This window comes from Eurypyga helias, unplaced genomic scaffold, assembly GCF_000690775.1.
Source record: "Eurypyga helias isolate BGI_N326 unplaced genomic scaffold, ASM69077v1 scaffold3001, whole genome shotgun sequence".
In the NCBI taxonomy this organism is placed as follows: domain Eukaryota; kingdom Metazoa; phylum Chordata; class Aves; order Eurypygiformes; family Eurypygidae; genus Eurypyga; species Eurypyga helias.
The window spans coordinates 14,596-28,759 of record NW_010231303.1 but is presented as its reverse complement, the minus strand read 5'-3'; the positions used below and the strand labels follow the sequence as shown (position 1 = coordinate 28,759).

The 14,164-nt window shown below is 46.2% G+C and overlaps 1 protein-coding gene across 5 annotated transcripts in view; it reads right to left on the bottom strand.

Moving 5' to 3' along the window:
• The window catches only part of SEC31A (SEC31 homolog A (S. cerevisiae)), a 42,247-nt gene that overhangs the window by 14,029 nt on the left and 14,054 nt on the right, over positions 1-14,164 (bottom strand). For 3 of the 5 annotated variants that reach the window (XM_010160996.1, XM_010160997.1, XM_010160998.1), the window contains exons 12-17: positions 9,732-9,807; positions 8,950-9,128; positions 6,989-7,115; positions 5,840-5,985; positions 3,507-3,680; positions 2,784-2,957 (exon numbers count right to left, since the gene is read on the bottom strand). In XM_010160996.1, coding sequence (XP_010159298.1) covers positions 2,784-2,957; positions 3,507-3,680; positions 5,840-5,985; positions 6,989-7,115; positions 8,950-9,128; positions 9,732-9,807 — 876 coding nt within the window. Of the gene's footprint in view, positions 1-2,783; positions 2,958-3,506; positions 3,681-5,839; positions 5,986-6,988; positions 7,116-8,949; positions 9,129-9,731; positions 9,808-12,298; positions 12,377-13,162; positions 13,214-14,164 lie in introns of all 5 variants that reach the window. The other 2 variants (XM_010160993.1, XM_010160994.1) reach the window with 1 other exon arrangement.

Below are 14,164 nucleotides of genomic sequence, written 5' to 3'. Positions count from 1 at the left end.
TCAGGGGACACACTGGGGTGGAGCGGGGGCTCAGAGAGGAATAATGAAGGTTATACCTGTGTGTCAGAGGGACAGCCTGCAGGAGGATGGCTGGGAAGGGCAGTAGGAGTTTTGTTACTCCAGGTAGTGACAGTAGGGGCAATTCTAACCTGAATTGAACAAAGAAATACCAATCATGGAAAAAAACCCCAATAAAAAACATCTAAAGGGTTTCACAAAATGAGATGCAAAGAAGCGAACACAAAAAGTTTGCATGCTGGTACTTGTAACAGCCATGAAATCTCAGAGGAAGAAGGAAAAGTACATTCAAGACAGAAAATCACTGTGCACTGAAGAAGGAAAAGTACATTCAAGACAGAAAATCACTGTGCACTGGAGCAGGAGTGAATTGCAGAGTGAAGATGAAGCCCAGCAGAGATGCAGCTACAACAGGCTGTGGAGTGAGTGCAGTGTTACATGTGCCAGTGAGAGCCAGGTCTGCCTCTTTCATCACATTTTCCTATCTCAGGAGCCTCCCCCAGGCTACTGCATAACACCAAGCATCACTAACCACAGCTGGAAGTCCCAAGTTCCATGTTAAATTCAAACATACTGCCTCACACAAAATCAGTCTGCTTAAATCAAGCCTAAGATGCATTTAAAAAGCTTAAAATCCAATATTCGTCTCTTGTACATGCACAAACATACACTGTAATGTTGACAGCTTCCCAGCCAGTCCCCCATACCTCCTTTCTTATATTTGCCTTCTCTGCCACTCCAAAGCCCTTCAGCTCCATGCGAACACTACTACCTTTCTAACAGGACAGGAACCCAAAACCTCCTACACCTGTGACATCCCTGAGCAAGGAGAGGGCATGCTGCCCAGCAGTGGGATACACAAGCGGGGTCAGGACAGAGCGCAGGCAGAGGGAAAGCTGCAGCCCCAAAGCCCTGGTTGGCTCAGCTGGTTTCAGTCTATCCATCTCTAACCCTGCACAGTGCTGGGCTAACAGTGCCGTCAGCTGTACAACTACCACAGATGTCTGTACAACTCATCACCGGGGTAATCTAAAAGGCTTTCCCATCCTCTTGCGTGCCTGATAAAAAGAGAGTTCAAAAACCTACGTTGGAAGGAAACCAAGTTTTAAGTACATGTTCCTATTGGGGCCAGCAATTAAACAAAGGCTGTCTCAAGCTTGAGCAAGCCCTATGTACACACTGTCTTAAAAGGAAGTCAAACAAAACAAGTTTCCTAAGGCTCAAATACACAACTTCTTTCCATTCTGGTTCATCAGCATACCACTGGGCACCTTTCTGACATGGCACCTGTCCCCTTTTTTTTTTGCTGAGCATGAACTCCCTGGAAAGCCAAGAACACAGGGGGTAACTCACTCTCTGTGTGCTTGTTGGGTTAATACACCCAGCTTTTTATTAATGAGCAAGGCTTGCTTAAATAATTTTTTTTTAACAGTAGGATAAAGAGGGAACTCTGGTTGAAAAAGCTTTGCTAAGACTACACCACCTGAGAGGTCAGCTGCTATTTTCCACAGCCAAACAGGAAATACACAGCACTGCTTTTTAAAGGCAATTCATTGGTTACAAGGAGTAAAGTCAAAGACATAGGAAAGAATAGCTGTTTATTTTAAATCATGCTTTTAAACATCATGCTTTTAAAATCTTACGCAATGGCATTAGAAAGGTAATCTTGTATGAACAGGAGGAAGGTTTTGTCCCCTCTGAAATCTACTTTACTAACCCCTGAAAGAAGGTGAGGGCGCACACAATTGTTGACATCAACATGGAGAGAACAAAACCCAACTCCTTCTAACTTTTCAGCCCTCTTCCTTCCTGCCCCCATTTTTCTGGCAGGCAGTGCTTGCAGGGCAGCACTGACAGACATACCTCTGTTGGTGCCAGTCTCCTCTATGCAAGAACACCCGCAGCTCTGAACACAGCTCCACTCAGAGCCCTGTGTAGAGCAGGGCCAGATGAGCTCCAGCAATGTGCGGAGGGTTTACGGACTTGTCGATGCTCCGTAAGCATACACACAGCCAGGTGTGTACCACCACACCACACTCCGGTGATGGCCAATGTGGTCTGATGCAGCATCATCCTCAGGCTACAGATAAAAACAGGGCACCTGCCTCCCCCATTTCTCTTCTTCCTCCCTGCACAGCCCCCAGCTCCTTTATTAGTCCCATACTCACCAGGTCTTTCTTCTGGCACAGCTCAGCCCAGGCCTGACTCCCTGCTCCAGTCTCACCCCTGCCCGTGCTGCCTCCTTACACCCAGCTGGGAAGGTGTTTTCACAGCAGACTACCCACAGCTACCAAAACTTGCCCTCAGTTGCTACTGCCACTGCTCAGCAACTTCTACAGCCAACATCAGAGCTGGGGTGGAAATAATCAGCCCTAGAAGAGACTGGTAAGCAGCATGAGCAAGCCCCAGGGCCTACAGGGAGGGGATGACATCAAGGGCTATGAGAGCAAGCACAGAAAAATCCTGCAGTGCTCCCCCAACACAGTCATTCTTGGAACTGAAGCGTGTTTTCAAAGAGGGGAAAACACCTTATCTTCAGAAGCAGGCTACTTGACAAGGTGTCTAGCACATTTCCAGATGAGGAGTAAAGGAGGCATCTGTACTGATTGAAAAGCAGCACCAATTACTTTCACCACAAGACTCTTGGTTGAGGCATGTCATACAGCTCCAGCTCAGATCAAGAGAAAGGAAAAAAATATTCTTCTATCCATTGCTCTCCAGAACTCAAGTCCTATGTCCCTTCCTGAGTGCAAAAAAACACTTACCTGTTGGCAATACTGCTGGGCTGGAGCCTGGGTCCCTTGCGTCCGTCCAGCCACAGGGCCAGGTCGTCCTTTGGGCACGGGCTGTCTATCGTATGGTGCCTTGAGGGCTTCCTGTCCCACTGGGAGCTCCCCTTGGGCTCTGCAAAGCCTGTCCCGTAACAGCATGATGTTTGGCTGCAGAGAAAGATGGCAAACAAAGGTTAACTGCCCTGTCTGGTCACCCAGTGTATCACATCAAGAGGCTGACTAGTCGCACGCTGATGAGCTCTCAGAAGCCTGCTCTGTTTTATTTGAGTGGAGTAAGTTTTTTCTGCATGAGACATGGGGCCATTGGAACTGCCTTCTGTGTGCCAGCCTCCTGCTTTGGCCTGCATGAATCCCAAGACAGTCTGTCCACAAATACCAGCTGATGGAAGCTGAGAAATCGAAAGACAACAGCCAACCAAGTGTCAAGCTACCTGTTACACTGGCTTGCAGGAGGGACAGCTACCCCTTTGGCAGCCACTGGCTGCAAAGAGAAGGGTGTGAAGAGGGAGAAGAACAAGGCCATGTACTCCTGCCAGCTCAGCAAGGCCAATGCAGGAAAACGGGAAACAGCCTGACCGTCACATCCTGAGGTGCATTTCAAACGGCAGTCCTGCTGGCTAACTGTACCATGGCAGGATCTTTGCTAAGTACACCTCTTCACACAGAGAGGGAGTGAAAAACCTGAAGGCCCCGTACCTGGTTGGTGTTCACAGGGAGGAAGGTCAAAGCTGCAGCAATGCTGCCCTGGGCAGCCAGGAGGTTGGCATACTGGCTCATCTTCTCGGCCAAAAGGGCCCCCACAGCATTAGGGTCCACAGCCTGGGTGAGCTGAACTGCTTTGCGCAGGATTACGACTTTCTCAATTAAATCCTGGAAGATCAGGGAACAAACGACAAATGAGAACAAAGGCCCTGGCTAACGACTGTCATGGAGGGCTCCTCCTCAGGGCAGCCCTGCAGAACCCTCCACATGTGGCAGCAACCCAAGCCCAGTGAAGCTTTCCTGGACAGTTAACAGCTGCACTAAAGGCACGACTTTCCTAACATGAGAAGTTAGAACTGCAACCGGCAACTACGCGCCAAGTGGCTTTTAACAGCAAAGCCAGCAGCACTGGAAGGACTGAGTTTATTAAGCAGGATTTCAGGGCCCTATCAGCACTAAGCACGTCCACCAAAAGAGTATGTTTTCATAAAAATATCTGGTGAAAGCCATGAGAGCAAACAGAAAACATCATGCCCATCACCGCTCTTAGAGCTGGGGTGCCACACATGTGTTTGCAGCTTTTTAATAAGTCAGTTCTTAACTATCTTAATCAAAAGGATCTAAGAACTCCCTTGGGAGAACTGTGCATGGCTTTCTGGTTGCTACTGCAACCAGTAGTATCTTGCCTTCCTTACACATCCCCAGAGCTGGTCTTTGTCAGGTTTTCTCCTAGTGCTAGGCTACAGGAACTTTTTCTGGTTAGTTTTCTCATGTTTTCTTACTCTCGCTGTATTATATTGGAAGATACTAGAGTCATTTGACAATATTAACATTCAATCCCTTTTAAAAACCTTGTAACAGATTTAACAAGAGGACCACAGGTCACCAGGAGAGCACCTGGCAAACAAGACAGGAATTCTAGATGCTCCAGTCAGCGTCATGGGCAGCCCATCTTAAATTCCTCTATGTGAATGCACAGAGCATGGGAAATAAACCTGAGGGGTTAGAGGTGTGCGCACGCCTTGTGACAGGACAAGGGGTGAGAGGTTTAAATTGAAAGTGGGGAGGGTTAGATGGGACATCAGGAAGAAGTTCTTCCCAGAGAGGGTGGGGAGGCATTGGCACAGGTTGCCCAGAGAAGCTGTGGATGCCCCATCCCTGGAAGTGTCCAAGGCCAGGCTGGATGAGGCTTGGAGCAACCTGGTCTAGTGGAAAGTGTCCCTGCCCATGGCAGGGGGGTTGGAACTGGATGGGCTTTAAGGTCCCTTCCAAACTACACTCAGAATGGTTTACCACACATGATTTTTCAACCATACATCACTAATAAGGACTGTTTACTGACTGTTCAATAGCACATTTTTGTTTTAACCAATCAATCTGCGCTTCAAAAAAGGCAAGTAAAAAGCCCCACAGCTTCTTAGGTTTCCAGCAATTCCACATCATAGTAAACAAGCATCCTAATTATGACTCCAATAGTAGTTTTCAATTTTAGTGTCCAAGAGAGCAAAGCAATGCAATCAAAACGCATTCAAACTGAAGGTAAATCTGTAAATGAAGCACTCAAGAGCCTGGAAAGTAATTTTGATAAATCAAAACTGGAGAGATTTCATAATGCGAAGCAACACTCGCATGTACCCCAGTTCCTCCAATTAACTAAACAGACTCACAGCACTGCCAGGTAACATTACTTTAAGAACTTTCTAAAACTGGTCCTTCAAAGGCCCTGAACAGATGGAATAAACTGTAAAACACTAAAATAATTATTCCATAATGGATTCATCTCACTCAATCCTATTCCTCTCATTTATTTACTATATGCAATATATTTTAATGCTGGAAACCAAACTCTGCATGTGCAAGCCCCTACAGAAAACTCTCATGAGAGCCTTCCTACACTTTTCTTTCCAGATTTAACCCTTAATTTATTAGATTTCACCCTTAATTTATTAGACTTCTTCCCTTAAACATCCAAGCCATCTCTTCCAAAAGCAAAAATGTCCAAGTATTCCCCTATTGCAAAAAGATGCAAGCATTCAAAGCCTGTTCTTTACCAAAACACTCTAAGCCCTACAACTCCCTTCTTACACAAGCAGCATATTAGCAGGACTACCCAAAGAACAGAGCAGACACAAAGGCCATCGTGCCTCACAACACATTTTCCAACATCTTATGTATTATTTCTGTGAAGTTACCCATTCCAGAAGGAAAAGGCTTGCATCCTGAGACACATGCAGCTATCGGACAGCATCAAAGCTCTACACTAGATCATTTAAGTGCCAAATGATCCCAGTGTGTTACTTCCATCATCTCTCAACAGAATTACCAACCTGAAGTGCCAAGGGGCTGTTTCCATCCTGAGCTTTGGTCCAACAAGCAACAAGTTTTTCCACGTTGCCGGCACAAATGTAACAGAGACAAGCCTGTGTCTGCAGATGGCTGTCCCCCTCGCTCTCCAGCCTGTTACCCAGGAGATCTAGGAAAAATATCAACAAAGAAGATGAGCCTCACTTTGGTGATCCCTCCATCACTGCTGAGGCTGGGAAAGCCTGCAATGCCTATTGTGTCTCTGCTGAGCACACTGAGAAGGGATATGGCCTCTGGGCTCCACTGGTAAGGACATACTCGGGTATCCAGCACAGATAATCTCATGGGAGCCCAGGGCACTTCAGAGGCCATTAATGTCGTGGCAGCAAAGACCTGTCAAATGCCTGCAAACCTGAGACATGTCAGAGGGGACAGTCCATCTGCTGACGTGACAGCAAACAAGAGGCCAGGGTTCACTTATCCCCTCTCCCACTTATTTTTTTTTTTTTATAGGCCCTCATTTCAGGAGTGTGCCCGAGTGTGCAACTGGCCAAAGAACTGTGATACTGCTTTGGGCTGATGTGTGCTGAAGTGAGTCCTACAGCTCCCTAGACACAGTAGGTGCCATCCGAGAGGTGTCTGTCACACAGCTACTGTAAGTAACCTCTGTGGGTTAAACCCAGCCAGCTGTCTGCCATGCAGCATACATGAGGGCAGGCATGCTCACTCCCTGTGAAAGAGGACTCCTTGGAAGGAATCAAAATTGCTCTTGGGAAAGAAAAGGGAAGCGCCTCCCTGAAACATTCCCATTGTCCATGCACAAACACTCCTAGACACTGGTCCCTTGGCTGAGACCCCTGTCAAATCAACATCACCATCACCATCACCCATCCGGAAACTGCAAGAGACCAGCAGCTGTGCACTACACAGGTGATGCCAGGACACAGCTGCCCACAAGAGTCTGGGTTCTGTGCCCAGAAAATCAGGGATGTACTGGAAACACAGCACGCCAGAGATTCCTGTCCTCCTCTGCAACAGGACCAAAGAACTACATTATCCATCAAAGAAGCTAACGAGGCCTTACAGTAATTTACTGGAAGGAAAACACCATGGCAAAGAGCAGTTTTGCTAGAAGTGGAATAAGTGACATCCAATCTGTAAAGTGTCCTTACCGCAAAGGGCTGCAAACTCATCTGGCCTGGCATAAGTGAGCACAGCAGCCAAAGCCTCTCTCCAATTCTGCAGATCACAAGACTGCACAATCTCTTTCCAGTTCTTCATTACCACTGCAGAGATGAGCTAGACCAGAGGGAGAGAGGACAGTTAAGATCCTGGTAGGACTTACAAATTATACTGCATTCTGAAAAGCAAAGTATCTATTGAAGTGTACTCATCCCCACTGTATAAAGGGTCATGACAGATACTGCACTGCACGAATACATTTTACTTCAAAAGAGTTCAGTGGAAATCACAAAACAAGGTCAGATAACACAGACAGGCCAATTATTCTTGCTACAACACGTGCAAGAAAAATCTCCACAAATCTCCACAAGCTGAGATTGCTGCAGATGGTTTTCAACACTGTTTTTGTAGACAAAGATACCATACCAAGCATTTAGCTATAAATCTTAGACACAATGCTCAGCAATGGGCATGAATTTTGTCTATCAAACTATTTCATTCTGCTTTAAGCCCTTAGCCTCAAGCTGATCAATGAGGGGCAATTAAAAAGGCTGCTCAAAGGGAGAACCAAGTTGACAGCAACATCAACCTGAGCTGGCTGCAGTATCCCTACCCCACACCCACCCACACAGGCTGCCTCTCCACAAGCTCTCAGAACGAAATTCCAGTTTCTTCTGTCTCAAATTCTGCCTCTGGTTATTTTGCTTCAGATTTGGCAGCTGTGCTGCTATTTAGTGAACAAAGACCTTGTCATGCCAAGACTTCAAGCTCCAAAACAGCTGAACAAGCAGTAAATGTGCAGTTCAGGACCAGAAAAGAAAAAAACCACAATTGAACAACAAACGCAAGGTCAACATTCACTTATTAACAGGCACAGATAACTCGCCAGCTCTCCATAAAAATACTTTTCTCCAAAGGATGAACTACAGTGAAGAAATTTCCCCACACATTACAAAATTCTCCTTCCTCTGATTATGCCAGAGGCAGGAAAGGAGCTGGGGGCAGGGGAAGAAATACCGTAAAGTCTGAATACTAGAGACTTTCCTCTTTTCACTTGTGCGCTACTAGAAACGCAAATTGTTCCCATCTCAAACTGGATTGCAGGGAATGACCAGTAAAATCCCACTTACTGACCCTAGCTTGTGGTGCTGTGTGCCCTAACTCCCAAGTGACTGTGCTTTGGGGCTTTCAGCCCTGCTCCAGTAAAACACTTAAGCACATGCCCTTTATTTTATAGGTCACTCCTGCTACTGCGTAAAACACTCTTTAACAATGGACTGCTAAAAGTGACCATGAGCAACTTCCTCTGCGCCTCAAAAAGTGGCTGTCCTTGCCAAACCAGTTGTCCTGTGCTCTTCTAAGGCCACTTCTCATGTCAGTAATAAAGATTTGAATGAGCAGTGTCAGCAATCCCTAGCCTTGCAAAAAGCTGAAAAGAACCAGCTGGGCATAACATGCTCTCCCCTAGACTAAGACTGACTGATCTGGTCTGGGCACACTTAGATGTCTTTGGGCATGCAGTGAAACAAAGCATCAGCAAAATCTACTAAGACACAGGTAGAAATCAAAGTAATGCTGCTGGCACTGAGTACGGGTCATGTGAAACTCCTGAAAAAACGTATCAAGATAACAGACTGAAACATGCACTGCTTAAGATATTTATCCTTATCAGTCAGAATCTACCAGAGTATACACAACTCGAACACTGGAGACAAGGTAAACAACGCTCTTCTTGTGAGCTGATATCCACGTGGTATCCTTCCTTCCTCCCTATCAATGCATTAAAAAGAGCAACAGAAATCCTCCTGCTCAGAGATCTTATGGATGGACTTCACTACTTATTAGCTTCTCACAAAAACAAATCTATGAAAAGGTAAAAAAACACTTCTAAGGTGAAAAAGGGAGTTGCCAAATGCCTACAAGCATGTTGTTTCTTAACTGAAAAACATACCCTGGTAATTTTGCTCTGCACCTCAGCAAAGTACTTCTCCTGTGTTCTAGAAAGCAGCTCTTGTCCGCCTGCGATGGCCAAGATGATGGCATCAGCCATGCGGTTATCGTGCAAGCAGATATCTACTGCACTCTCAAAGTTACCCATCAGCAAAGCCTGGGTAATCAAACCGTCCACATCTGCAAAAAGAGAGGGGTGCATTTTCAAATGATGGCACAAGTCACTTCAATATGCAACAGCAAGTGATGAGGTCCAACGAACGGTACAACACTGCGCGACGTTCTCTGCTGACCAGCCTCTTCCAGGTAGGTGCTTAACAGGGATGCCCCAGTTCATCTCCAGTCTCAGACTTACCTTGCAGAGCAAGATGCTAGTAAATGCTAGCAAGATGCTACAAGCCCAAGCGGCCTCTGAAACACCCACCCTGCATACAGTGCCAGAAAAAGGCAAACTTAAACAGGGGCCAATGGCTTCAAGATCCCCGAGGCGTTTCTGTACAAGCAGCGACATTAGATCTTCATGCCTGATGGGGCGTGCGTTCTTTTATACAGAAATCACTCACTCACAGTGGTTTCACTGCAGTGATGGGGTATATGAATACTGTATAATTCCTTTCATCCCCTAAATGCCGTATTTTCAAGTGCCTCGATACCGCTGTGAAATGAATGGAGTTAGAGACCTGTCATAATCGTACTTCACAGTCTGTGCAGAAATTGCCTTCTCACTGGAACACCAGTATCAACATTAGTAAGTGCTGATATTTATAATCAAGGGGGTTTTACCTCCACTAACAGAGATGTTAAATGTTGTCTTTGCAGATCCCAAATCTTCAGTTTCTTGTTTATTGTCCTTCATCCTCTAAGAGAAAGGAAGAGCATAATTTTTACATAATTTTTGAGATTATGTAAGCACTTGGAATATTAAACACACACATAAAAACCCCCATATGGCTCCTGCATTACAAGTTACAGATAGGTGACTGGTAGCCTGAAGTTCTAAGAGATCATTAGCTTAGAAGGAACGAGTATTGCTGTCATTTGTTAGAACACTGTTTCAGCACAGATTAATCAGTTTCCCCGATGCCTGAACCAAGTCACCTCCTAAGCACACAGAGGCCTACGCTCAGCAAAGGCCCTGCAGTGCATGTAAACACACCATTATAAAATCATAGTTTTGAGAGACCAGAGCGGACCATTTCTGTTAGAATGGATGCCAAGGGATAAAAGCGCTAGAAGCACCGGATTTCTAACCACCAGGGAAGGCTTCCCCAAGCACAGGTCTGCATACCTGGAGATCAGAGATACCAGCAACCAGACACCTGGATCCTGACTTGCCACAAGCACATCTGTGCCTACAACCACACAACCCCCTCAAAGCACAACAGCCACAACCACGAAAATCAGAAACCTTCCCTCCCATCTCTTTCAAAACTCCAACACCTGCCAAGAACGGTCCACCATAACGCTACCTAGGCTTCACTTTGCCCCACTGGGGACTTTCAGCTCACCCTTCAACACTCTGCACTTGGCATACACCCGAGTTTAATTAAGCACAACACATGAATACATGCTTAATCTTCAACACAAGTCCAACACTGTCCACAGAGACATAAGCACGTTGCACTCAATTCAGAGGCGGTCAGTGGACAGAAGTTGCTTTTTTATAAAGCTCCCTCAAGAGTTAAGATAGAGAGCATCTCCTGCAAGTACTTAAATTTTAGGATTTCAAACAAAACCTTTCAAGAATAAAAAAATACCAAGAGGGAAGTCTCTCTCCACCATTAATTTTCATAGCACGGCCTAAGAAGAGTACAGAAATTGCCCCACAAACTGCCTCCTGTCATAAGCCTGCATGCTAGTATGGGCAGTGGGAGTTCAAGAGTCTGCTCAGAACATCTTGCTTTTACGCTCACCACTGAAACTGTACTTCAGAGGATGAAGAACAAGTGAACAGTTGACCAAGAACATGCATTTGGGATGAAGAGGTACGTCAGAAACAACCTTTATGTTTGGCTCATGAAAAGAGGCAGCATCAGAAAAATTATTTTGTTGTCAGATAATGCATGATGCGTGTCTGGTATTAGTTGAAAGCACGTTGTGATTATCACAGGAATAACGTGCCCATCCAGCTACTTTATATGTGTGACAGCACTCCCTGATGCACCATCAGTGCCTTCAGGCTAATCTAACAAATATTTACCACCCATGCTGGTAGGCTACGGTCATGTTGGTTGTGAATTCTCTTAGACAAGAGATCTGTTATGAGACATCCAGTATCTTCATGGCTGCATACAGCAAAATCCTTACGAAGTCAGATACACGTGCCTTCCACTATGCTAATGAATTAAAAAGCAATCAAGCAGCTAACCCAACAAGAGTGCTCCGTTCTAGTGTCCTTAACAGGCTGTTGCAAGCACACCCCTCCAGCGTGCATGAGCCGTAAACCACCATCCTCGTCTTCAGAGACAACTCAGACAGGCACCAAGCACAGGTAGGAGAGGTAGTTTTGGGCTAACTGCTCAAATTCGAACCCAGAAGGGAGACTGCAGGAACGGGTGAAAATGAAGCCAGCCTCTTCACACAGCAATACCACCATTATCCGTGCTATTCACCTCACATGGCAGAGGCTGGGTCCTTAGTTCCAGACCTGTCTCCATACTTACAACACTGGGCTGAAAACAATGCTGCTCAGACAGACAGAAATGAACAAAAGCTGTAGGGTCTCAGAGGCAGACGTGCTGGAGCACAAACTGCCTGTGACAAACCTGGCTGAACTGTTGCAACAGACATTCCTAAGGCAGCTAGCTACCAAAGCCCCGACGCTCGCTGTTCAGCTGCAAAGGGGACCATGGCACTGTGATGGGGGTGGGAGCAAGGCAGAGAATGAACCTTCCCCCTCTCCTCCAGTACCCCAGCGGCATCTCTGCAAAGGGTTTCACCTAGAAACAGGGCAGTAACAAGCTGACAGCTTGGCAATAATCAACCAGCAGAAGGGAAAGGCAGGAATGAGGAAGCCAGGGTAGAAAGGAGTGTATTAGAGTTATTTAGTGTGTGTTAGGGAAAATGTCAGAGTGAAAATTATGGCAGAATAAAGTCCCTGAGTCTGGTGCCAACTGGACTGTTACAAAACGAGTTCATCCTTCACTGTCACCAAAACCTATTCACACGATGTGTGAGGCTGATGAGAAACCTCAAGCAACTTCAGAAGAGCCCACGTTTCCTTCTAAATAAATTCTTGTACTTCCGTATATCCACAGGACTAGAAAAAGCCAACAAAATAAAATGTTCTTAAGAGTAATGGAGTAAATACACAGGAGGTCAACAGGGTTAGTCTAGATGGTAACAGATACCTCTTCCAAGAGCTGCTCCTCTGTAGCCTGGCCTTCATCCCTCTCATTCAGCACAGATTCATCTGACTCTGCCGGAGACTTCAGCAGGGAGAAGATGCCATAAAGAAAAGCCAGAAAAAGAGGGAGAAACACTTGGTGCTGCAGAGCATAACCACCTACCCAACAACAGTAGCCAGAACCAGACTACAAATCACCGAAATGCTTTGGCAATCTATGCTGGAGTACAACATGGCAGAGGCCCTCTATTTCCTTGCTCTTTGTCATTACACAGCATTTCATCCTGTTTTCATCTTAGCTGTCTCAAAACCTACGGCAAAGCTTTTCTTCCCCATTAGGCAACTAGAGATGACATCTGAAACATCTACGGCACCAAAGCAACGCAGTCCTCCCATCATAGACTCAGGCCACTGCAATTACAATAGGCAATGCCTGAATGGTATGTATCACTCTTGCAGGGAAGTGTTACAAGAACACACTCCCAATCCTGCTTTTTTTTAAAGCCTGGGGAAGGTGGTGCTTTTGAAAACAGCTGCCAGGCAGCAAGGCTCTGTTCTACATCACAGGCAGTACACAGTGTCACTGTGGGCAAGACAGGCAGCAAAAAGGAAAGGTGGAGGGACATCACTAAAACCTGTTACTGAGAGTCTTTTGGTGGTAAAGAGGGGGAAATTTGATTAGAAAAAAAGTGGGATGTGTTTTTAAAATAAGTACCTTTATCCCACAGAATGTAGGAACTTGTCATATGCTGGGTTACTTGTGTCTTAATCTGGGACAGTTACCACGCCGAAAGAAAAATCATTCTTACTTTGTACATTACCATGGCATTATAAAAAAGAACAGAGCTGTACAGATGGGTCTGCTTACCTCTCCCAAGTCACCATCTGCAAGAATCTCTTTATTCAGAGTGGATGTAATCTAGAAAACAAGATTTATGGAAGTACCCTTTTATTTTAGAGGCAGATGTCGCACTGATCTCTCAGACTGCAAACCTGGCACATGTAGCCAATGTGTTGCTTGCAGAACAGTTAACATGAAACTACAGCCATTTCCTTTCCCAGCCTGGCAATGGATTTACTGCTAAGCCCTGTGCACCCCAAGCTCTGATGGAAACAACAGCTGCTCTATGCCTTTAAACCTTTAATTGTTAACTCAAGGGCCTCAAACCTCACTAGAGCTGCTGGAAACCAGACTAATAAAAACAGTATCAGAACATGCAGGACAAAACCCTCTGTCTCCTCTGGTTAGGGAAACATGAAGCCATGACAATCACTGTCTCCCAGCATCAGAAGGATACAGACTGGTTGGAGCGAGTCCAGAGGAGGCCACGGAGATGCTCCGAGGGCTGGAGTCCCTCTGCCATGGGGACAGGCTGGGAGAGGTGGGGTGTTCAGCCTGGAGAAGGGAAGGCTCCGGGGAGACCTTATAGCACCTTCCAGTGCCTGAAGGGGCTACAAGGAAGCTGGGGGGGACGTTTTACAAAGGCCTGTAGTGACAGGACAAGGGGTAACGGGGTTAAATCGAAAGTGGGGAGGGTTAGATTGGATATCAGGAAGAAGTTCTTCCCGCAGAGGGTGGGGAGGCACTGGGACAGGTTGCCCAGAGAAGCTGTGGATGCCCCATCCCTGGAAGTGTCCAAGGCCAGGCTGGATGAGGCTTGGAGCAACCTGGTCTAGTGGAAGGTGTCCCTGCCCATGGCAGGGCGGTTGGAACTGGATGGTCTTTAAGGTCCCTTCCAACCCAAACCATTCTACGGTTCCATGATTGTGGAACAGGGAGACTGTTAGGAGTCACAAGGCATGGAAGAGTTCAAATGCCCAGCTTTTACTACTTTGCAAAGCAAATCACAACTCCAGATTCAATTAGGGC